This window comes from Danio rerio, chromosome 21 (genome assembly GCF_052040795.2).
Source record: "Danio rerio strain M-AB ecotype USA chromosome 21, GRCz13ab, whole genome shotgun sequence".
Classification (NCBI taxonomy): domain Eukaryota; kingdom Metazoa; phylum Chordata; class Actinopteri; order Cypriniformes; family Danionidae; genus Danio; species Danio rerio.
In genome coordinates this window covers 40,832,514-40,858,712 of record NC_141041.1, presented here as the reverse complement: position 1 = coordinate 40,858,712, position 26,199 = coordinate 40,832,514, and the positions used below count along the sequence as shown (strand labels likewise).

At 33.1% G+C, this 26,199-nt stretch overlaps 3 protein-coding genes across 6 annotated transcripts in view; 2 read left to right on the top strand and 1 right to left on the bottom strand.

Annotated features, from left to right (window-relative positions):
- LOC147838928 (uncharacterized) overlaps nucleotides 1-26,199 on the top strand; it is a 619,529-nt gene that overhangs the window by 474,480 nt on the left and 118,850 nt on the right. The window lies entirely within an intron of this gene.
- The window catches only part of LOC147838929 (uncharacterized), a 188,234-nt gene that overhangs the window by 43,185 nt on the left and 118,850 nt on the right, over nucleotides 1-26,199 (bottom strand). The gene's annotated exons all lie outside the window — the stretch shown is intronic.
- sgcd (sarcoglycan, delta (dystrophin-associated glycoprotein)) overlaps nucleotides 1-26,199 on the top strand; it is a 407,777-nt gene that overhangs the window by 298,777 nt on the left and 82,801 nt on the right. For all 4 annotated transcript variants that reach the window (XR_015519477.1, XM_087299219.1, XM_087299218.1 and 1 more), the window contains 2 exon segments: nucleotides 4,854-4,941; nucleotides 7,502-7,621. Coding sequence is in view for 3 of the 4 variants with exons in the window: in XM_087299219.1 (XP_087155345.1) it covers nucleotides 4,854-4,941; nucleotides 7,502-7,621 (208 nt within the window). In the remaining variant the exon portion in view is untranslated.

Here is a 26,199-nt window from a genome sequence, read left to right as displayed (position 1 = left end):
GTAGAAAAAAATATTTTCAGACATACTGTGGAAATTTCCTTGCTCTTAAATATAATTTGGGGAAAAAAAAATCAAAGGAAGTGTAATAATTCTGATTTCAACTGTATGTTTGTTCATTCAAGATTTGCATGTCCTCACTGACAAAGAGTATAACGAAGGAAAAGTGCATTTCATGAAAAACACAGCTTCTGTCAAGTAAAGGTTTGAGTTCCTCATAATAAGCCTCTCACACAACTCAATAGACATGTTTTTTTAATATATTTCTGACCTACTTTTTTTTTCAGAAAACCAGATATTCTCGCTGTAATCAAGAGCATCTACAAAGCATGCATTTCACACTTGAGTGAAAACAAAGCAGCAAAACGTACAATGCATAATTTACATGATAAACCTATCTCCAGCTTTTAATATGGCACACAATAGTATCTTTAATTAAAAAGTCAACTGGAGCATGAAATATTGTTCTAAAGATTATGACAGATATCTGTATCCATGGCTTGCATAACAGGTCATTACTACCGAATACATTTATGCAGTATTATTGTGTTTGTTGTGTATTTTCAGTTGTATGGAAATCGGTTGCCATTAATGTTGCTTTTTGTGCATTCTTGGAGGAGACCATCTGCCCAACACTTAAGTCAACCCAGATGTGCATGCAGTGTTCATGTATACTAAGCTTTAAACCAAATCCTACATAAGAGGATATTTCACAAATTGTAATTTATTTTGTTAGGAATTTTTCTTTTGCACCCATTTTGTTATGTTAAAGGGTTAGTTCACACAAAAATGCAAATCTTGCCATCGTTTACTTAACTTTTACAAGTTACAAAACTGCTGAGTTTCTCTTTTCTCCCCTCTTAAATGCATACTAAGCTATTTTGCAAAAAAAAAAATAAATAAATAAAATAAAAAAAAAAAAAAAAAAAAATATATATATATATATATATATATATATATATATATATATATATATATATATATATATATATATATATATATATATTAGAAACCTATAACTATTGATCTCCATAGTCTTTATTTTTCCCACTATCGAAGTCAATGTTCACACGTTTTAAATTAGTTTCTAAATTTCTCTTTTAGTGTTTAAATGAAAAAAAGGAAACTCATAAAGGTATAGAACCACTTGAGAGTGAGTAAATAGTAAGTAAATGTTCATTTTTATTTGGTGAACAATGCATTAAATGTGTGATTAAGGCACACAAAATCACTTCTAGCAAGTATCTCTATCTCACTTTTCAGTTTAAACATCTAAATAGCTGTAAAACAAGATAGATTTACCTTATAAGCAAGAGTGCATGCAATATTAAAGCTTATTTTCAAGACACAGAGCATGTGCTTTGATTGTGTGTATTTTGTCTTGTGGCCTGTGGCACTGACATATTTGTTTCATTAGTTTTAAATGGAAAATCAACAATAAGACTAAATACACTTAAACCTTGGATGTATTTACCCACACATGCTCCGTTGTATGTTTTTACAGCTGTTTTGTGGGGACTTTATATTTAAATATAGAATCATTTGGATTTGTGCGTGCGTGTGTTTGTGTGTGTGTGTGTGTGTGTGTGTGTGTGTGCATGTGCATGTGCATGTGTGCTTAAAAAACTGTACTATACACTACTTCTGAAAATCTTACATAAATCTACAAACTTTTTATTGTATTTTAAATGATTAAACTTGTCTGACAAATGCTTAAAATTGGGTCATAAAATATTTTAAATTGTACTTAATTAGTTTGTTGTCAGTTTTTGATGGTTTTAAACTGATGTTATCACCGAATTAGACTGATATATATATATATATATATATATATATATATATATATATATAGATAGATAGATAGATAGATAGATAGATAGATAGATAGATAGATAGATAGATAGATAGATAGATAGATAGATAGATAGTGTGAAAAAGTGTTTGTCCCCTAACTGATTTCTTTTTTTAAATGTTTGTCACACTTTAATGTTTCAGATCATCAAACAACTTTAAATATTAGTCAAAGACAAAACAAATAATACTTTTTTTAATTTTATTATTAAAACAAGGTCCAAGATATTAAAACAATATCCAAAACCACATAACCCTGTGAGAAAAACATTACTTAACTCTGTTTTTTTACATATTAGTTCAAAATCTTAAGCCATATCTTTTTAAAATCAATGAATCCCTTAACACAGGACCTGCCTGACAAAGTGAAGTAGAACAAACGATCCTTAAAAGCTATACATCGTGCCGAGATATAAAGAAATTCAAAAACAAATGAGAAAGAAAATAACTGAGATCTACCACTCTGGCAAAGGTTGTAAAGCCATTTCTAAAGCTTGGCTGACCATAATTACCACAAGAGCACAGAAACAACTCAATCAAGAGGTCACAAAAATCCCACAACAACATTTAAAGTTCTGCAGGTCTCACTTGCCTAAGTTAAGATGACTGTTCATGACTCCACCATAAGGGAGAGAGTGGGCAAAATGTTTTGCATGGCAGAATTCCAAGATAAAAATGAACAAAATAGCAAAGGCTCTACTCAGTTTAACCAGAACCTTGATGATCCTTAAGACTTTTGGGAAAATACTTTTGGAAGATGTGTGTCTTATTATGTGTGGCATAAAAGTAATTTCAGAAAAAAGAACACCATACCAACGAGTACAATGTGGTGTTGGTAGTGTGATGTTCTAGGGAAGTTTTGTTGCTTCAGGACCTGGGAGGCTTGATGTTATGAATGGAATCATGAATCCAGCTTTGTTTAAAAATATCCTGGAGGAGAAAGTTCGGCTAGCTGGCCTTTTACTGAAACGAACCTGGGTTCTGTAGCAGGAGAGTGAGACAAAGCAAACAAGCAGTTCCACTTCTTAATGACTGAAAATAAAAAATAGAATTTGGAGTTGCCTAGTCACAGTCCTGACCTGAATACAACTGAGATGCTTCAAAACATAATGGCTCTTAAATTACAGAAATTCACCATAAAATAATAGACATTAAATTACCGAAATGTCCTTAAATTTAAATTTCTGGTAAATTTCTGTAATTCAACTTAAAATTACAATATATATATATATATATATATATATATATATATATATATATATATATATATATATATATATATATATATATATATATATATATATATATATATATATATATATATATATATTTTTTTTTTTTTACAGTTTACTTGAAAACCCTCCAATGTTAAATTACAACAATTCTGCAAAGATGAGTGGACCAAAATTCATCCACAGTGCTGTGACAGACTCGTTGCAAGTTTTTAAAAACTCTTTATTGGAGTTGTGCTAAGGGTGGCCCAACTATTTATTAGGCAAACACTTTTTCATATGTTGTTTTCCCCTAATAATAAAACACCAGCATAATGTGTTTACTGTTAACTATTTACATTTGTTTGATGATCTTAAACATTAAAGTTTGACAACCATGAAATATTTACATTCATTTTTGACAACATAATACAGTTACTGTTACTTCAGAAGAATTAGGAATTCAATTTGATAAGAGCAAAACAAATTTTCAATGACTGTAATGAAAACATTAGGAATTTTGGAAGAAAGGTTATCACACCTTTTATAGAATAAATATATATACACTGTAAAACCCAACAGTCAACTTTATCAAATGAAATGAATGTAGATAACTTAAATTTACTGAAAGTTAATTCTACTCATTTGACAACAGTTTTGAACTCAGTGTTAAAGGCAATGAGTGAATAAAATACCTCATTACTTCAGTAGGAGTAAGTTCACAGTACTCATAAAGATTCATTTTTTAACTCAAATGTTTTGTAGCAATCGGGTTCCTCAAACAGTTTGAGTTACCTTAACTTATTGGGTTTTACAGTACCCAGTTGGTTTGAGTTCTCTTCATTTATTGTGTTTTTACTGTGCTCAAACTGCTTCGTTTACTCAAATGTTCACAGTACTCAATTGACCTTATTCTAAAATGCGGAAGTGCGCCTGTTTTCGCGATTGTCTTAGAACTTCCGTTTCAGTCGCCTATGGGAGAAATGACAAGGAATAATAAACGGCAGAAAACGGTCAAACTACTTGCTCTACAAACAAATGTTTGCATGACTACACAGACCAAGTAGAATAATATAACAAGGAAATATCAGTTTGCAACATCAAACAGCGAAACGAACAGTTTTTAATGTCTAAAAATGAATGGAAGTGAATGAGACCGGAAGTCTCGTGCCAAAAAGATTCAAATGGCAGCGCCCGCTCATCTGTGGAGAATAAGGTCAATAGGATTAGTTTTTGAACTTAAACGTTTTTTTGCAAGTCACCTTAACTTGCAAGCATGTGTTACTTAACTTGTGTTATTTCAGCTAGAATAAAAGCAGTTTTTAATTTTTAAACTCGTTTTAAGGACAAAATTATTAGCCTATTTAAGCCTTTTTTTCGATAGTCTACAGAAAAACCTTCATTATACAATAACTTGCCTAATTACCCTAACCTGCCTAGTTAACCTAATTAACCTAGTTAAACCTTTGAATGCCATTTTAAGCTGTATAGAAGTGTCTTGGAAAATATCAAGTCAAATAATATGTATTGTCATCAACGGAAAGATAACATAAGTCAGTAATTAGAAATTAGTTATTAAAACTACTATGTTTAGAAATGAGTTGAAACATGTTTCCCAAATTAAACAGAGATTTGGGAAAAAATTAAAAGTTGGTCCAATAATTCTGGGGGGCAAAAGGCAAAAAAAATCCTACTTAATACATAGAAGTTACACCTATAATTTGCATATTATTTAAATTATTTATGTAATCTTTCTAAACGCATTTTTTTTCTCCACTTTTTTTTTCATGTCAGGGAAGCCCATTGTTCCTGCAGTCATCTAAGAACGTGTCTGTCAACATCCTCAATGAGAAGAAGCAATTAGTATCTCAGCTTGTTGCAGGTAAGCACAAACACACTTAAGGCCAACAGACATCTCAAAAACCCTCATGCAGCTTCTTTATGATAATTACAATGGTCTTGCTCCCCAAGATTTCGCAGACTATAAATTGGAATGAAGGTTTCTCGCTCCATCTGTGGGCGTTTATATTAGAGTAGAAAGCATGAAATGAAATATTCACTGAACTCAAGAGGCGACTCCGGGCCAATCCGCTCTCTGAAGGAAAATGAATCCAGGCAGCTAATGTTAGACTTTATGGGACAGATGGTTAAATGACTATTTTGAAAGAGTTAAAGTGTTCTTTCATAGCCAGGTTGTTACTCTCATGATGTAGTCTTTATAACTGTGACTAGAGACTTCATTACTGGGTGGTAATTGCATGTGCATGGATGCATGTACTATTAAGTGCTGGTTAATAGCATAATAGCGAGGCCGTATTTTAATGAAAGTAATTTTGCCTTAAATGGACTAGTTAAGTGACTTTCACTTGAGTTACGGCGCTAGAACAACTGTATACAAAACTAAATTAAAAAGGAAGCGAAAGAGCAAGTATGTGTTTCATTTATTTAAATCTAAAGTGCTTTGTGCTTCAGCTGGTAAAAAAAAAAAGTCATTAAGTTAATTACAATATTGAACGTTGCAAATTAGAACAAGTTTAGACTGTAAATCAATGACTTGCTATTTGTTTGTACTGCACTTTGCCTGAATGAATGAATAAATGAATGAATGAATGAATGAATGAATGAATGAACATAGATAGAAAATAGGTGCAAAACATGTTACAAAACCCTAATGTGAAGGCCTTGTGCTTAGGGTTGCCAGGTTCAAGACTTTTTTTTTTCAGCCCAATATCTCAAAACTTGCCCATACTGAATGAAATGTAGCCTATTTTTGTCCTGTCCAATTGCTGGATTCCCATAAAGAGAAATCTTTACCATATAGTATGTTCTTTGATATTTTGATATTAACACATAGATAGCAATGTTAAAGTACTGACTGATTTTCCACACACCAAATTACACTTATTATAAATAAATATGTTCTCATATGTGGGAGTAACAGACGTTCTGCCATATGAAGATGCTGTATGTAAGTTTTTGACTCTTGTAAAGTATAAAACCACCATAATAGGTTTGAAAATATTTAGAAAGTATGATAAGTTATCTTGTTTATCTGAAAACAAAACAACAACAATGCTTCAATTAGTGATTTTCCCTTGAAAAAGTGTGTTCCTGAATGTCTGTCTTTGTATTAGTCTGTATGACTCGCCCACTTATTTAATTTCAGTCACAAAGCTTGCCTTAATTTATGCAGACGTGGCCAAAAATGGAGTCACCATTTCCAGTAGTCTCTGAAATGAGATCCAGATTCAGAGTTACAAACCGTTAATTTGCAATTGAAACATATAAACATTTAAAAACATTACTGTAGTTGACTATTTTGCTGTGTAATCATCTGGCATGTTTGCTCCTGTGTGTGCATCAAGGGTGAAATCTAATATTTTGAATTTGGGTGGCCATACTAAACTACCAGGTGTCAAAATTACATACAGCACTATTACTATGTGATCTGTTATCATATGGTTTTACTCAATCATTTGCAGAACTCTTTGTGTTGCCAGATGTGTATTCCGCGATCAATGTCAATTAGAAAAAGAATTTAGTTTTTATTTTGTGAGAATATAACATTTTGGTGGTCATGGCACGAATTTGAATCTTTGCATAGAAATGAGTGATAGTATCCAGGAACAGAAATACTATAGAAAATTAATAATCAAATGTAAATGTGATCGCATTGTTGTCTTTGTGCATAAAAAGAAAGAAAAAAAAAATCCGTCAAAAGCAGTCAATGATCTGTTTGTGTTTTGTCAGCTTTAATTTATTTAATTTAATACCAAGGTATAACAGTCAATAGTAATTATGAATCATACAATATTGGTGTATGTGCAGTTTCTATTTAGCTGTTTGGATTTAATGAATTCATAAATACAGATTATTTTAATGTAAATACTTACTTAAGCAGGTATTGGTAATTTCAGTACAGTTAGCTGTAAAAAAAAAAATCTAAATATTTGTAAGATTTAAGTTTATACGTTTATATACGTTTATATGTGCATTCTTTGGGTGTTTAACTCACATAAATTCTGCTTCATGTCTGATTTTTGCTTGAAAACTGTTAATTGCACTCGCTGAAAAAGTTTCAGAAGCATATACTCCAAAAAACATACGTGAGCACATGACACACATCATCATTTCAAACAAATTCTATCTTTTGTAGCTTAAATTAGATATTGCCTTCGTGCTGAAACACAATTGTAAACATTTACATTTTCAGGCTCCCATAAAACCTTTGACATATTTACGATTTTCAACGATTGAAAAAAGTTCAATGAAAGTTTTTTCCATTTACAGTTGAAAATGATGAATGTCTACTTAACTGAAGTTTACTTATTTGAAATAGATTTTGGAGGGCACATGGATGGAGAAAGCGCTCTTTATAAACTATAAGATAGTGACAATATAAGTTATATTACATAATTAATTAATTTATATATTTCCGCCAGGTTCTCATGGAGTTCATGCACGGGGCAAAATGTTGGAGGTAAAATCGAGTTCAGGAAAGCTGCTCTTCTCTGCAGACGACCATGAGGTGGTGGTTGGTGCAGAGAGATTACGAGTTATGGGTGAGTGAATAATTAAATTACAGCACATTTGAGGGCATTCGACTTTTATCTAGCCTCAGCTGTGTTCCCACAGAGTTTTTGTCACCGTCTACGAAGAAAAAGTTGAATTGAGCCTGTAACCTAGTGAGCCTGTAACCTTGTGCTTTTAAGGCCCACACAGGACTGCTTTAAAGCAGACACTGATGTGAAACAATATGACACTTGTACAAATTGTGTTAACTCGATTTTAATGCAGTGGTAAAATTAATGAGTACTAGCAAAGTCCTGTTCACACTTTTAAGAACATTTTAAAACGACAAACCATTAAAAACAGTACTAAAGCAATTTCAATAAAGAACTAAAATATAAATAATAATAAAATAATAATAATAATAATAATAATAATAATAATAATAATAATAATAATAAGTATAATAATAATAATAATAATAATAATAATTGTTGTTGTTATTATTATATTATTGTTATTATTAATATTATTTAAAAAATCTAAAAACATTGACAAAGCATGTACTAGAGTAATTAAACATTTTCCGTTATTATTATTATTATTATTATTATTATTATTATTACAAAAACAACAACAACAACGACAACAGAACCTTAATAATAATAATAATAATAATAATAATAATAATAATTATTATTATTATTATTATTATTATTATTATTATTTTTATTATTATTACACAACATCTGCTGTGTAAAAACGTGCTGGATAAGTTGGCGGTTCATTCCACTGTAGCGACCCCGGATTAATGAAAAGACTAAGCAGACAAGAAAATGAATGAATGAATGAATGAATATTATTATTATTAATGTTGTTGTTTTGATGTTGTTGTTGTTGTTGTTAAAAATAATAATAATGTTGTGTCATATTGTTGTTTTATTAATGATAACAACAACAACAATAATAATATTATTATTGTTGTTGTTGTTAATAAAAACAACAAAACAACAACAAAATAATAATAATAATAATAATAATAATATTAATAATAATAATACCATTATATTATTATTATTATTATTATTATTATTATTATTATTATTATTGTTGTTGTTGTTGTTGTTGTTGTTAATAAAAACAACAAAACAAAACAACACAACAAAAATAAAAATATTATTATTATTATTATTATTATTATTTATAATAATAATAATAATAATAATAATAATAATAATAATAATAATAATAATAATAATAATAATACCATTATTATAATAATACTAATACTAATAATAATAATACAAATAATAATAATAATAATAATAATAATAATTATTATTATTATTATTATTATTATTTGTATTATTATTAGTAGTATTAATAATATTGCTGTTGTTGTTGTTGTTGATAAAAACAACAAAATGACACAACATTATTTTTATTATTATTATCATTGTATTATTAATATTATTAATAATAATAATAATAATAATAATAATAATAATAATAATGTTGTTGTTAATAAAAACAACAAAAATGACACAACATTATTATTATTATTATTATTATTATTATTATTATTATTATTATTAATTTAAAAAACAAATTCACCCCAATATAGAGTCCCCATATATATTTATATGTATTTATTTGCAAGTCTTATTAGAAAGATGAAAGAATGTTGGCACAAGCAGCTGTGAAAAAGGCCCTCAGTTTCTGGTCACATTTGGCATTAAAACAAGAAGCACTTGGCAGAGCTTTCCAGCATTAAACCCCAGATGGTGAGAATATATTTATGTTCTTTTTTTCAGTTATCTGTTTTTTCAGTGATTTATTTTGGGAAAGCAAAGTGGAAAGCAAAAAAATCCTGGACATTTCAAGGTTGCTTTGCGCTGTATTTGATCACGATGCTGTGCTTGTCTCAGGGGTAGCGCTAAACTTCCTTTAAAGTGATTACTCAAGTCTGTGTACATCCATTTTTTTCCCTTCTCCCCGCAATGATTTTCCCTAAGCCACAGTTCATTACCTTACATCCACTCTCGCTCAGCAAACGGACTGCAATAAGAACCGGGGTATTTAGAACTGGATGTTTCTCTTTTTGGATTTGATCTCGAGTGTTCCTGGAGTGATTCCAGGCCTGCATCTGAATCAGTGTGAAGGCCTCTGGTGGACCACACAGGGATGACGTGCATGTTTTTAGGTCAGGCTAATCCTGTTATGCTAATGCTTAGATAAATGCATATGTTTTATTTTACAAGCCTATAGCGAAGAATCAATCCCGCCATGTAACAGGGCTGTGCTCTAATAGCATGACAGCTGTGAGTTAGTGAAGGGTAAACACAACTTCAGCTGGCATGGAAATTTATTAAGCACAACACCTGTCAGTCCGAGCCAGACTTAACAGATGTGTTTGTTTTTGTGGAAATTGCTTTCTTTAGCTGTAGAGTAGGCTAGGAGCCCTCAGTCCCCCCAAAAAAACGTTAAGAATTGTGTTTCAACTCATTTTAAATAAGTACTAATAAGCAGCCAATGTCATTTTTGAGTGCTGGATTCTTCAAGTGCTTCAAGATTAAAGGGATTAGATTTTTAGATTAGAATACTTTTTAGACTATGGCACTTTTTAATGACACTCTTAAAATTAAATGGTTAATTGAACTCATGAAGAATATAGTCAATTATTTTAATGTATTTCCTAGTTATATTTTCAATACTCTGGGAGGCATAACTTTTTTGTTAAAATGTCATTTGGCTAGTTTTCATAGAAAAGCCCTTCCAACATGGAAATTGGTATATAAACATACTTTTCACGCTACAATTATTTTATATGGAATAACAAGGATGTTTTATTTAAAACAAATTCTTATTTTATCAGAATTGGTTCAATAATGGTATTCTGTTAGACAGTTAATTAACCCTCATGGACATTTGCTATCTTATACTGAAAATCTTAAAATATTTAAATTACCAGTTAAACCGAGAGAATTCCAACTCTTAAGGGTGTGGTCTTGCTTTTAAAAATCAGTATTTCAGAAGAAATCAGCTTAGGTAATCCTCGTGAAAACATTTTTATTGAAAGTATTAATGTTTTAAAACAACCTACATACAGCAAGATATTTTTGGCTTTCATTATTTGATCATATTTCTTGGTTTAAAGCCTGGAAGTTGACAAATAAATTTTGCTTGAATAACAAAATTAAAAAGGTGTCGTACAAAATACTCCATAGAATGTATCCTGCTAAACATGTTCTGGAGAGATTTAAACTTAATATTTTATATTTGTGTGAATTTTGTGGTCAAGAAAAAGAAACAATTTAGCATTTTTTTTTTTCATTGTATTTACTCAAGAATGTTTTGGAAAGATTTTGAATTGTTTATTAACAAAAAATAGAGTATAAAATAGAAATTGGTTTATTTCCACTGGCTTGCATGGTTCAGGATCGGTAGAACTATGCATTGATGAATTTGTTCTTCAGTGTTTGGACTCTCAGTAATGGTTTCAAACCACACTGAACTGAGCTAAACTGAACTGAACTTAAACACTAAAAACTGAACTACCCTGATCCAGTTACTAAGACCAGTTATGTGAAGCTGCTTTGACACAATCGACATTGTAAAAGCACTACAAATAAAGCTGAATTGAATTAAATTGAATTATTTCATGTACTGTTTTATTCTGATAATGAGAATTTCAACTGTAAAGAACAATATATTTTTATTTGTTTATGCTGTTAGGAAAATATCACATACACAAGAAAGTGAACTCAATGTAAATTAAACTGTACACATTTTGTGAATGACTTCAATATGTAAACCTTTAGAACAATCACAAAACAAAAAAGCAATGAAAACATATACTGCTCTGAAAACTAATTTCATATAAATGTAATTTTACTTTATATATATATATATATATATATATATATATATATATATATATATATATATATATATATATATATATATATATATATACATATATATACATATATATACATATATATATATACACATACACATATACATACACACACACGCACAAGTGGTGGGCCGTAATCAGCGTTAACGTGCTGAGTTAACGCGAGACTCTTAGCGCGCGATGAAAAAACTTGTGTGTGTTTGTGTGTGTGTGTGTGCGCTCCTTTACTGACAGCCGCGTATATGGATCTCGTTGGAAAATATGGCCAAAACTCCTACATGACTGTGTTTACTGATTGCTGTGTTTACTTTAATAATGCCACTAATCTATGCATACTCTACATCTTAATTTCATTACTGTTTAGTTTAGTTAAGACTTTAGTCGGTTCTAGAAAGGTTCTAGAAAGCAGGTAAAACAAAAATATGAGGCAGAAAATAAAATAAACAAGTAAATAACAGGTTAAGGCTGTGATAAAATCTGAAAATGTGGTAAAAATCAGTAGGCCATAAGGGATTTCCTTTTTCTCGAAGCTTTTTAAAACACTGCAATTGGGTTGTGGGTGGGTGGGGTTATTGGTCGGTCTGTCAGTCAGTCAGTCAACAGTAGCCTCTGGTGTATTTACATGAGAACAGCAGGCGTGAATGGCACTCACAAGATAAATTTGAGATCTCAAAAAACTTGGGGTGGTCCACTACGATATCATATTTTAAACTTTAGTTGATGTTTAGTGTAGCTGTGTGAACATAAACAGCATCTCTGAATGTAAAAAGCTCAAAGTTCAATGCAAAAGGAGACCTTGGTTTTTACAGTGAACAAATTTTGGGGACTACAAAAAATACTTTCGGCCCTTGTGAAATCACAAAGGTTCGTTTGCCGTGCACACATAATGCGCAGCTAAGGGCCTTGGTCAGAGGCGCTGTAACATTATAGCAGAGAGAGCTAAAATGCGTTCAAGCGCTGCTGTTTCATCAGAGCATTGTCTGTATTTGGGCTTCCAAAGGACACAACACAAAGACAGAAGTGCTTACAGTTCAATATTAATTATGTTCCAGAGAATTATAAAAAACATAGCAAGCATGATTTGACAAAACAGTTCCAGAATCTCTCACAGTTTAGTGCTGGATTCTGTTAAAATCTCTTTAAAGCAGAAGCTGTGAACTACAACCTGTAAGTGTTTTTATTTGTTAAAATTGATCATGACATGTACAGTGTCTAGCATTAATGGTATGCTGTAGCAAAGATGTAAACAATGGGTAATGCTGTTTTGCACCGCAAACGATTTAGCTACAAATTCATATTTATCAGTCAAACTGTTGTAAAAACCCACACACTCTTCACAAGCATGTTCGTGTCTATGTGTGTGCGCGACTTTGCATTGACTATCTTTAGGCAGCTTTTCCATGCGTTTTACATCTCAGATAATGAAGTCGCAAAAGATATTTGGATGATTCATATTACTTACACATGCATATTCCGGATATATGTGAAAGACGTTGTGTAACGCGTTGAGTTAAAAAATACAGGAGAACTCACCTAACTTGTGTAGCAGCAGAAAAATAAATCAAGGCTTAAACAGGTCGCATCCCACATCTTGTGCTTTATTCTTTTGTCATGATTATATTACAGAAAATAACTTAATCCGAGCATCAGAGAAAAAGAAATTCCAACGCACATGCGCTTGTTACAGAGTTCACACATTAACGCACACACATAAATACGCACAAAGACAAGGTCTCTTAAAGGAGCCGCACCCCATTTTCAGTCGTTACAGACACATGTCAGATTTTATTTTAGTGAGCCGGCAGAAGGTTGACTGACTGTTTACACAGCAGAAAAACGTGGGCTTGTACAGGCGTGACATGGAGCTGATCCAAATTGCAGCACATCATAACGATGACCAATCAGAGTCACTTGAGGGCGGGCCTTTCAAAGGAACTAGGAAATTTATCAGTTGTTTTCATGTTAGCAGAGTAGCTGTATATAATCAGTGTGAGATATATGAAAAAATAACATGATTTCCTTCAAGTGAAACATGAGCACAAATTGCTTTGCATCTTATAAACACAACCAAGCCTTAAAATTACATCCTGGGCCACCCCTTTTCTTGTAAAACGAGTTTTACAAGATTTTGTATAATTGTAATTATTCTATCAGGAACCAGCAACCAGCCTGGTGATAGGGGTGGTCCTTTTTCCTTAAAATATAAAGCTTATTGCAGTTATTAGTCTCATTTTCTATTTAATTATGAAGTTTAAATACCTTTTAAACACTATTGTTTTGCTAGATTAGCTTGTCAGATGGTCATTTTTTGATGTAGGCTACCAAAAACATTTCCTAAAGATTTAGAACAAGAAATAATATTTAATAATACTGACTTTTCAAATAAAAGCTTATTACATCATATACCCTTAGAAAAAAAGTATGCTGTTCAAGTTTTAAATGAAAAAAAAAAAAATTACTGTCATATATTAGCAAACACAAACTGGCCAGCACGTTCAAATTTTACTCAGTCACGCTGAAGCAACAGCCAACAGAGGATTCCGCTTGGTCTTAAAGCAGTCTTCGGTGGTTATTTTCACAATTTATTAGGGCATAGCAGTCAAAATAGAAAAAAATTAACTCATGTGTGGGACAAATTCCTTATTTTTCGTTCATTGAAGTAATGTTTGTTCAGATCGTAAAATTATCCTTAACTTACACTTTTTAGAAGTTAAATGAATAAATAAATGACTGAATAAATAAATAAGTAAATAAATAAATAAATAAATAAAGCAGATTAAATATCTAAAGAAAAAAAAATGTTTCCTCTATCATAGACACTTATATATATAATTGGCTCATAAATTGTCAGTTTGTGATGTTAACTGATTTTATATTACAGAATTTACTACAATTTGTATATCTTCTAAAGTCTTTGAAGCCCCAGTAGGAAATTTTCTAAAGCACTAGAAAATAGGCAAATCGTTCTGCAACGGAGACACTTTTGCATCTAAACGAAGGCTTTATTTTCCACAGTATATGCACAAATAAATGCAAACGCACATACAGTCAGTAAATTGGATGAATCATAAAACATTTCAAACTAAAAGTATTTCAGGACATAAAAAACTCTTCCCCTTTTTCTTTTCATTCACTTACTTTTCTTTCATGTGCTCGTCTCAGTGCAGAGAGAATCATCCCCAGCTGGAGACATTCGATTACAGTATTTTGCAACTCTTTTGAGATAAGCAGTGCTTCATCTGATGAGAGACTGCCATAGTATCTGCTCCAGCTCCGATATAAAAGAATTCAGAGCAGGGAAGAAGATTCAAAAAGTCTCACAAGGGGCGGAGGAGCTGCGAATTTTAGTTCGGATTTTGTTCAGCTCCGCAGGAAGAGCAATAAGAGCAAATTAGGACAAACCCTGCAACATCTGCTCTGGTTTTGTCTTCAGAGTGAGTGCGAATACACTATTGAAAGACCTTGGCTATTCTACAGAGTCAGTAATGTGACTTTTGTGCTTTTAAAAAAGTGTCACCGAACGCTTAAAGTCAAAGAGTGGAAATTATTAATGAAGGGCTGCAGTATTTTACAGTAAGACTTATATGAAAGAGTTATTTATATCTAAAGCCTATGTGCTGATGTTGCCCTAGGGACATTATTTTAGTCTGAGCTGAATGTTATTCTTCATTAATTTTAACAATCAGATGTTAAAGGGGGGAATGCAATTAGCTTGGGAATTAAAATCACTCCCAAGAGATGCCAAGCTTCAAATCTTATAATGTATGAGTAGTTAGTCATTGGACTAATTAATAGGAAGTACTATTACATTTATACAGAGTTTATTTTAAAAGGCTGTATGTAACTGTTTATTTATTACCTTCTTTCATGTATTTTTGTATGTTTTCTGAGGGGCGGCATGGTGGAACAGTGGTTAGCACAGTCACCTCAAAGCAAAAAAGTTGCTGGTTCGAGTCCCAGCTATAGGCCAGTTGGCATTTTTGTGTGGAGTTTGCATGTTCTGCCTGTATTTGTGAGGGTTTCCTCCAGGTGCCGATTTCCCCCACAGACCAAAGACATGCAGTATATGTGAATTGAATAATCTAAATTGGTCGTAGTGTATGTGGGTGTGTACAAGAGTGTATAAGTGTTTCCTATTGTTGGATTGCGGCTGAAAGGGCATCCGCTGTATAAAACATATGCTGGAAAATTCCTTTCGGTGTGGCGACCACTGATTAATAAAGGGACTAAGCTGAAAAGAAAATGAATGAATTAATGTTTTTGAGGCATGGCATGGTGGCTCAGTAGTTAGCACTGTCACCTCACAGTGAAAAGGTTGCTGGTTCAAGTTCCAACTGGGCCAGTAGCCATTTCTGTGTGGAGTTTACCTGTTCTCCCTATGTCCGTGCGGGTTTACCGACTGGGAAACACGCATAGACAGTGCTTCTACATAATTCATTCATAGAGAGAACAGCCAGAAAGGGGAAATTGATGGATTTGTGCCGAATATTAGCACCATTGACCCATAACGATGTACAGCACCTATAACTGTCAGTATGTTTATGGTAATAATAGTTTTGGATTTTTCATTAGTTTTACTTTCTCTTTCTTTTTGACTTTTTGATTTCAAATTATTTAATTAACCCCATCCAAACTTTTAGGATACCGGGCAGATTTGCTCAATCTATATCCACAACATATGTTTCCCTCACTTAAAAGTTTGACAGACCTCTTGCGTGTAGCTACAGTTGTTAAGCCACGATTGGTGTGTGGTGGTTTTCAGGTGTGGGGTAGTGAAGGGTCAATTGTGGGGAAAACTTGATCATTTTTTATAAAGTTTTTGTTTCATCTTTCGGGTTTAAAATAATTTTTGGGACTGGAGCAAAAATTGTTGATGTAGCATGAATCTGCTAGTAGACTGATGATGCGTCGGTTTCTCATTATTATTCATAGCAGAGTTTTCTTATTCTATGAAAAGACCCTGCTGCTTAACTATTCATGAGAGCACATGCTTTCCGTAAGCAAGGCTGATCTGCCAAGCTGTGACCCAATGACTGGGTGAGACCGCTTCTGCATGGCATGGGTATGTGTTTGTTTTCATGATCCACTGGCTTTGTTACATGTTTTTTACTTGTGATTCTGTCAGGGCCAATGCAGCAAAGCTGTTGGTTTGCACTGCAGCAAGCGTTTTTGTTGGGAGAGCTGTACAAGAATTGGAGAATTGCGGACTTTGTCTTTAAACAGCTGAGTTAGTTACATTCAGACACATTGCTTATCTGTTCTGCTGTGTTCGCACATGCTTAAAATCATCCAGATTACCGGCAGGGTTAATAGTTAAAATAGACAGGGCAAGAGACCTGCTGCATTGCTATACACTGTGCCTGCATTCGGACCCAGAGATTCAGGAAGAGAGAAGTCATCCACATTCATAGTGTTTATATAAACATTGTTATCTTTATAATGATATAACAAATTGAGGTTATATGTATATGAAATTACAAATAACAAACGTAGCTGGACATTAAATTACTAACTGTTTATTTCGTAGCATTTTAACTTTTCAAACTATAAAATCATGGGTTTCCTCATGGTTTGTGTCTCATTTTGTGAGCCAACTGATAGTTGTTCCCTCTCCTCTTTTCCACCTGCTCTACCAGCCATGTCCACTCCTCCCTCTGCTCACAGAGATCCCCGCTCGAATAATAATGCTTGGAGCATTATTTTGAAAAAATTCTAAGGTAGACTTGAACCGAAATAGGGGGGTTTCAAGGCCCTTTAACATTTTTTAAAATATTTTCTATGTGTTCATGAGAGTATATAGAAACTCAAACTGGTTTGGGACAAGTGAAAATTTAATAAACAATGACAGAATTTTTTTGTGTGAACTATCCCTTGGCCTCGACTAAATACTATTACATAGGAGTCAAATAGCAAAAAAGCAAATATAATAGGTCAGTATTATTAAATTGCATACAAATTTTTAAATGTTTTTGAATATCTAGATTGGCTTGTATGTTTGATGTGAATATTGTGCAATATACAGTATAGGGTCCAAACCTGTTTTCATAAGGCTTACAATTGCACTGTAATATTTTTTATTTTTTTTTAGTTGTTGGCAGGTGTTGTCTCCACTGGAGATCACTTGCTACATTCCTGCCAAACTACAATCCCAGAAGTCATTGCACCAATCACTCCTGCCACAGCTGACATTTGGACACACACTCACAGCTGAAACTTATTATCATTGATTACCTGGACTATTTAAACTCTTTAGTTTCACACACACATTGCTGAGTCTTGTCTAGCTCTCAAAGCGTGTTCATTGTTTCTTGTTTTCTCATGTTTTTGGCCTTTGGACTGTTTATCGCTTTTGATTCTTTGCCACCGGCCCTGAAAATTTGCCTGTCTTTGGATTATGCTCTTGGATTCTTCATTATATTGTATATGCTGGCTTTTGTAACATAGGCTCATTCCAAAAAAACGTAACTCTACACATTTCTGGAGATTGTAAATTATGTAATCATAAGTATGCATGGCTGGATTTCGTTATTAAAATGGGGCAGTATGATGCTGTTCCTTTTCGTGCATAGCAGCTGACTGCTAACATTTGTATAGGTGGCTTTCCCGCTGTTGCCACTTTGTCCAGTTAGCTCATTATGCACGTAAGTGGACTTGAGACATAGAGAAGAGTTGACCATGATGACAGGGTTTGAGTACAGAGAAGAACGATTCCAGAAAGCAGGTAAAACAAAAACAAAAGCCAAAATATAAAATAAACAAGAAAATAAAAGGGTGAGATTGTGGTAATATGTGAAAATGTAGTAAAAAATCAGGCGAGGGCTTTTCTTACTCTGGATTTCTTTTTAAGACTGTCAGATTTAAGGAAGTTGGTGGGCGGGTCAATCTGTGCTTTTGAAAACAACATTGGACTGTTAACATTGGACGGTTCAGGGAAAAAAGAAGGGTGGTCAGTCAATCGGCCAGTCAGTCAATCAGTAAGTCAGTTACTCTGTTGGCAGCAGCTTCTGGTGTATTTACGTGAACCAGCAGGCAAGAATGGCACTCGCGAGAGAAATTTGAGATTTGAAAAAGCGTACACAGCAGCCTCTGGTGGATTTGTGAAAACAAAAACTGCAAAACGAAAGCGTATTTGGCGTGCTCCAGAAATGTAAATGGGGTAGATTTTCAGAATGAGCCTAGGTTGGGTTTTCAACCATTCTAAAATAAAGCTATCTCTGTCTGCACGACCTCCATTCGCAACAGGATCAACTTAACTTTTCTTTTCATGCCAACTTACATTAATCAAAGTGCCTAAAAATATTAGGTTAAAATTTGTATAACTTTAGAAAAAAAAGCTGAAACCTGATTACATATTAAAATAAGTAACATAAAAATATTTGTTTTCTTAATTTTTGTCATTACATTATTTTTTACAATGTTCCAAAGGCATCTCTTAGGGCAGGCATGTTCAAAATGCGTACTATAAATTTTCTGCAATAACAAGCTTTCTGCGATGCTCTACGGGAGCAGGCTTCACGTTTTGTTTACACCTTACCCTGCCATTAACTGTAGCTTACACCTGCCTGCAATTATAAGTAATTTATCCAAGATCTTCAGGCCCTCTATCACTTGATTACGGGAATACAGTCAATCAAACAGACCCCAACCCGTGTAATATGTTAGAATATCTTGACTGTCACTTGCCCCAGTTTTCTTACTGGGGAGCATCAGTGATGTTGGGAGCTTGAGATGAGGCATACAGCTGGACTCCACTGTGATAATCGAAAGCAGCCATGACAGGGAATTTGCTGAATCTGTCAGATTGCGCTTGTAGCTCTTCTTCTCACCAGAATACTCACAGTTAGCAGCAGTCCGCAGGATAATGATATAAGCAGTCAGAGTCTTTGCTCTAATTGTAATTAACACGCACTGATTAGCCTAAATTATATTCCAGTGACTCGCAGCAGTTTTCTTTGAAATTTGTTTTTGTATTTTTTATAACTATTTTGTTGGTAATACTATACTTGAGGCAGTTAATTTTGCTGTGGCAACCCCTGATTAATAAAGACACTAAGCCGACAAGAAGAAGAATACTTTACTTGAAGGGATTGCTCTTAAGACTTAAGAAATAAGAATCAGTAAGTTTCATTAGCTCAGTTATGTAATTTTAAATGCAAACATGACTTTGTTTGGCATGTCTAAATCATGACAACTTGACAAAACCAAGATCATTGTGAATACATAACCCCGTGTACGTTTCTGGAGAGCACAAATTATGCAGCTAGAGTTACGTATGACTACATTTCACCTTTAAAACGAATGCTACAGGGTGGTATGACAACGCTGACAGCTTCTGTTCCTTTTCGTGCTACCAGTTGACCACTTAACTTCATATAGACGGCTTTTCCGATGTTACCAGTTTGCCCAGTGTCTCACCTAGTATGTCGGCAGACTTTGGAGGGGAGCGGAGTTGATCATGACAATGGGGTTTAAGACCAACAAAGAACGGTTCCAGAAAGCAAGTAAAACTAAAACAAATGGCAAAAAAATAAAATAAAATAAAATAAATAAACAAGTAAAAAACAGGGTGATAATGTGGTAAGATCTGAAAACGTAGTAAAAAATAGGTGGCTGTGAGGGCTTTTCTTTTTCTGGATTGTTTTTAAAAACACTGTGGTTCGATTTAAAGAAGACTGTGGGTGGGTCAATCGGTGCTATTGAAAACACTATTGGTTGGGGTTTGGATAGAATGTGGGTGTGGGGATCAGTCAGTCAGTCAGACGACAGTAGCCTCTGGTGGAATGGCACTCATGAGAAAAATTTAGGATCTGAAAATGCATACACAGCAGCCTCTGGTGGATTGACGAAAACAAAAACTGCAAAAAAAAAAAAAAAAGTACCTCCTAGGATTTATTTTGTTTTTCAGAAATTTATACAGGAGTACGTATTCACAATGAGCACAATGGGTAGACAAACCCTGTCACTGTCTTCGTCATGACAACTTGACATTACCAAGACAACATAACTTGTCATAAATCTGTCATAAACATGATTGTCACCATTATTATTGTCATGAATTTTATAACAGCATTGTAAGTAGGTTTCTTGACCCCAAATGCAATAGAACACATTCCTTTGTCAATAAAATGAGATCAATGTAATTATATAAAAATTGTTTACAGAGTATTGAGTTTTTTCTGAAAAAAATATTTTTAGATTTTTTATGATGATGATTTTTAGGTTTTTTATGATAGGTTTATGACAATTTATGGTCCCTTTTGCGTGTTCATGTGAAGGGGTGGGGGTGTACCAGTTCAATTTAGAAGTTGCTGGGAATGACCTTTTTACAGTGACTATAATGTTATTATTGTTTTCTGTGTGTTTACATAGATGAATATGACCAGGGTGTAAATGCACAGTACAATCTTTTTGCCACATTATATTGTTACGATAACATGATATATGCCTTCTGTGATTTCCTGAAGAATACCAAAAAATGATGGAATTTCGATCGTCTAATCTCATATGAAGCAAGAGATCGCTATGACATATCATGACATATGCAGGTGCTGTAGTGGTATCCCATTTCTTAGGGCTAAATTTTGAAGCCCTTCCCCTTCACACTCTGTTTCAAGGGCCAAGGGGAAGAAGTAGGGGTACAAAAATAGAATTGGGATTGGGCCTTAATATACACTAACTTGTGAGATCTCACGGAAAATCACAGTTTGACCAACTGCAATAAAATAGCGTTTTGTCATTTACAGCTTATTTATAGTAAATATAAGTGTGAGAGCAGTGGTGGAAAGAGTACTGAAAAACCATACTCAAGTAAAATTACCATTACTTGCCTAAAAAGTTAGTGTAAGTAGAGTAAAAGTATCTGTTGTAAATATAACTCAAAGTATGAGTAAAAAGTAGCCCTTTTAAAAGTACTCGAGAGTAGTGAGTAGTATTACGCTTTTTAAAGCTGATGCGTTTACATGTAGTTTGTGCATGTTTGTGTAAACGTAACATTCTGTAGTGCATCGAGTTATTGCCCAGCAGGCACACAACATCATAAGACATTAATATTCGGTTGGATTGTCTAGCCAGCATCTAAGGACAATGTTATTTTTTCAATAACAACATCAAATGACATTGATATTTGGTTGACTTTAGGTTGTGTTGGAAAGTGAAAATTTTGGCATCACATGCTGACACTTCCATGATTTTCATGGAAAAACGAAATGCAACATCCCCATGACACTGGGATATCGCTTCATTCTGACGTCATGTTGATGTCTTGTGCCTGCTGGATGTTTAAGGCCATTTCAATCATGATACAGTAAACATCTGTCATCTTCTCATGAGTGACATGCATCTTAACAGTATCTGGGTCAATGCATGTAAATAATTTGGACATCTTGTACACTTTTAATGCTTCCAGTTTGCTGCAATTATAAAGCACCCATGTTTTGAGGTAGGGTTCAGTATCGTTTGGGGTTATTTCAATACTGGTGCAAAATCGATACTTTTAACATGGTACCGGTGACAAAACGGTGCCTGAACCGATACTTATTAGCCACAAAATTATTTGGCAAAAATATATATTTTAATCATTATAATTGAACAATATAATTATATATTTATAATAAGTTTAAAATAAACATCAATTCATATATTTTATATTTGCATTGCATTAATATATTTCGTTTGATCGACCCTGTTTTGAGGTAGTTCATTATGAGGCGATATACCTTCTATGTGTGATCGATTGGACAGGAATCACAGAACTGATATTTCTAACCCCCGTAGACAAGAAAAAATGAAGTAGTAACTGAAGGTTGAAGATAAGTAGTGGAGTAAAAGTACTTATTACTGCACTAAAAATGTACTCAAAGGAAAGTAAAAGTACACATTTTTAAAACTACTTACTAAATTACAATTCCTGAGCAAAACTATTCAATTACAGTAATTTGAGTATTTGTAATTAGTTACTTTACACCACTGTCTGAGAGTATGTAGAAACATGAAAATGCGAGTCTATGAAAACAGGTTAACATGAGTGCAAAACCAAAGCACAGCATATGTTGACTGATAAAGATACTGAAACCAACTTCAACATCTAGTCCTAAATTGGTAGGTTAAATAGGTCTATCTATACTAGTGCTGAACTTTTTGAATTGGGTTCGAGTCCCATTGATGACATGTCAATTGTGATTATTTCTTTTATTAATTTTGGTTTATATACTGTTCTGCCACACAAATATTACAATCAATCATTTTTACAATGACACTGACACCAAGTAATAAGAATATTGATGTGGTTTGGCCATGTTTTGTTGCTGTGAAAAAGTGACAATCTGCCAATCTGCAAATGTGAATAGTTTACATCTGAAACGGTCACCAATAAACACGTACACCAGTTAAACTGTAACACTAGCTTCTCCCAGTTTACATTTAAGAGTCCTCAAGCAGATGTTTACAACATGTAGACTTGACATCATGTCCACGATTACAGCGTACAAGTGGCCCTTGAACACAATGGAATGTCTGGTGTTTCCATCTGGTCCACGTCCTTCTGAAACTCCAAACACCGACCACACGTAAAGCAAAACCGCGTTAGGCTGCTCATGTGTTTGACACAAAACGGGCAAAACAACTCTCAACCGTACTCCATGTTCAGTCACCATAAACTTTATTTACGCCATATACTCACAACACAAATTTACAACGCTCACCACCAACGTCAACAACACCTTTCACCGTGTCACTTCTGGTGTGTGGTGCGTTCTCTTTCCGTAAGGAATCTGTAATTGTAAATTTGTTTTGGGACTGGTAAAAGTGTTTTGCATCTTGTTCTTTTTTTTTTTTTTTTTTTTTTAATTTTTTTCTTAAATGTAAATTTGTTTCGTCCTTGGTAAAATGTTTTTTTTTTTAGTGTGATTGTGTCTTATGATTGTTGAAAATATTTTCAAAAATGTAAATATTGAGCTTTGTAAAAGTATTTCACACTTTGTAATGTTGTTTTGCACTTCCCGGCCACAATACTATTTGCGTATGTGACGTTTAAAATTATATAAACAACACACAACACTTAATTACAGTTAATTACAGTTGTCACCAGCATGCAAAAAAAAATCTGCTTTATTTTCATGACGTGTCAGTCCATGATTATAAATGTGTCATGCCAGTCTTATAAACACCCCCATCAAGTAAAATGTGACATTTAGTTTTGTCCTCTTTTCCAATGAGACCATTGGTGTAAAAAATAATAAATAATTGATTTTGTTTTTCAGTAATATATTGAAAACAAGATGATGGAACTCCTTTTATCCATTTATTAGTTAAACGATAATTAATTAACTGCGGTTATACAGCACTTAACGTTGCCTGTAATTAAAACCGTTATTTGAATCTACATACAAATTCAAGTCACTCCTCCTTTACGAGCTTCAATCTCCATGCATTTATTGGGGCGATGGAGATTAACAGCCTGTGAAATGTGGTACAGGAGATTCCTTTACAGAGGAAATATGGTCCCCACATTTCACCGTTTTATCATGGCTGAATAGGAAATTTGCTGTGCTGAGTGACCATTGGAATTCTGTCAGATGACCATGGTAAGCGAATGATAAAGAGTCTATAAAAGCGAGTAAATTATATTTAAGGCTTTGCTGTACCCACACACACACAGCGTGAGAAGCCGCTGAAGTAATTCAGCTTGTCTGTGGTCACCGTGCAAGATTAGATTTTCACACTGAGCACAGTATATTGGTGTCTTACCATGTCATGTCTTGTTACCTGAAACCTCAGGTTATTATGAGCACACAAACCCACCAAGTAGCCTATCGTTTTTATTGTATTTTCTTAGATTTTTCTATAGAGCATGTATTGGTTGAGACTACTCATTATTTGATAATTTAGCTTCGTATCTTCTATGTCTGTACATTAACTATATGAGAAAGTTTATCACAATGTTTAAGCCACTTTATACAATGCAAATAAACTCTAAATGCCCTTCTTTGCACTTATGTTAATGGACAATGCACAGATATTGATGTTTCACAATGTTTTTTACACTACATTGTTTGAATTTAACCAGCTTATAACAATGTTTGCAATGTTTACATTGTTCTACTTACATTAAATCGAAATATCAAATATTAAAAATGACAACAGACTGTTAGGATTTAATTAATGTAATTTTAATGTTATTGTATAATGCAATTACTTGTCAGATTTCATTCATTCATTTTCCATTAGTTTCTGGTTTATTAGAGGTTACCACAGCAGAATGAACCACCACTTACTTGACAGATTTATGTATCTATAATTTTAGGTGGCTGGTGTATGTGTTTTAACTTTGGTAAAATAATTTGTAAATGCATCTTCAGTGATTTTTCAACTAATTACACTGTCTTGTCCCATTAGGTGAAATTAGAGGTTTTTACAAAAAAAATAATAATAACAATAAAAAAATAAATAAAACAAAAGCACCAGAGGATTTAGCTGGTTTTGTCGCATATGTGTGTGTGTGTGTGCGCACGCGCAGAAAATAATCATTTTGTAACATTTGAATCTTTTATTATTTATTGAAATTATTAAAATTATTATTATTATTATACATGCAAATATATTTGTGTACTGGTGTATATCTTGTGTTTATTAAGCAATGTGTAAGCATTAGGTCTCACATAGGCGCATAACTAATCCGCTAAGCGCTGGACTTTTAGTTGGTCAATGGTGCCGTCTACATCGGTTTCCATCAAAATACAACGTGCCATCAATGCGCCTGAACACACCTCTTTTTTAGACCAGCACACCCATGAGTCCACAAAGTGGCACAAATGAATTTGCACTTTGCGCAAATCATGCCATAGACACCTTACGTCTTAGCGTTATTGTGCCAAGTGTATGAGAGGGCCCATGGCTTTTCAACTCCATAAAATGTTGAACAAGTAAACATTTCAGACAATTTTCCTATTGTTTTAATTTTAACAGTAAACATATGTTGTACACCACTTTACTTAAAAACAGTGAATTCCACTAGATTATAAGATCAAATAGATAGCTAAAATATATAAAAAGATAAAAGATAATAGATTAAAAAAATGCTTCTGTCATTATAAAGAAACCAGTAAACATTGTTTTATAAATTCAAGTTATTAGAGTTGCCATTTAAATGAATTAAATGGCTTTCAAAAAAAGCAAAACAGAAAACACCTAATTTGATAAAAAAAGTTAAAACACACACACACACACACAATATATATATATATATATATATATATATATATATATATATATATATATATATATATATATATATATATATATATATATATATATATATATATATTGACTTTGTATTCTCTGTTGAAGAAATTAGATCTTATTCTCAACACCTCTTTTTGTCTCATCCATTATGTAATTTAGGAATACACTCGATTTCGCTTAAACCTACAAATATGTGCTCACAGCCTTCATAAACACTTCTTCTTTTCCCTGAGGCTGATTTTCCTTCTTTTTTTCTTCTTTCTTTTGCCCAAATGCACACAGTCTTATAGTCCAGTGTACTGCTCACTGTAGCGATGTCAAATAGCCCTATTGCAGAGAATGATGTTATCTCTCTAACCGAAGGTCTATTCATCCATGGTCATGTGTGATGCTGTATGCCTGTGTCTGAAGTTACCTCAATAGACCCACTATCCAGATGTGAAGTTTTCATTTATTAACAATATTTAATGTTTA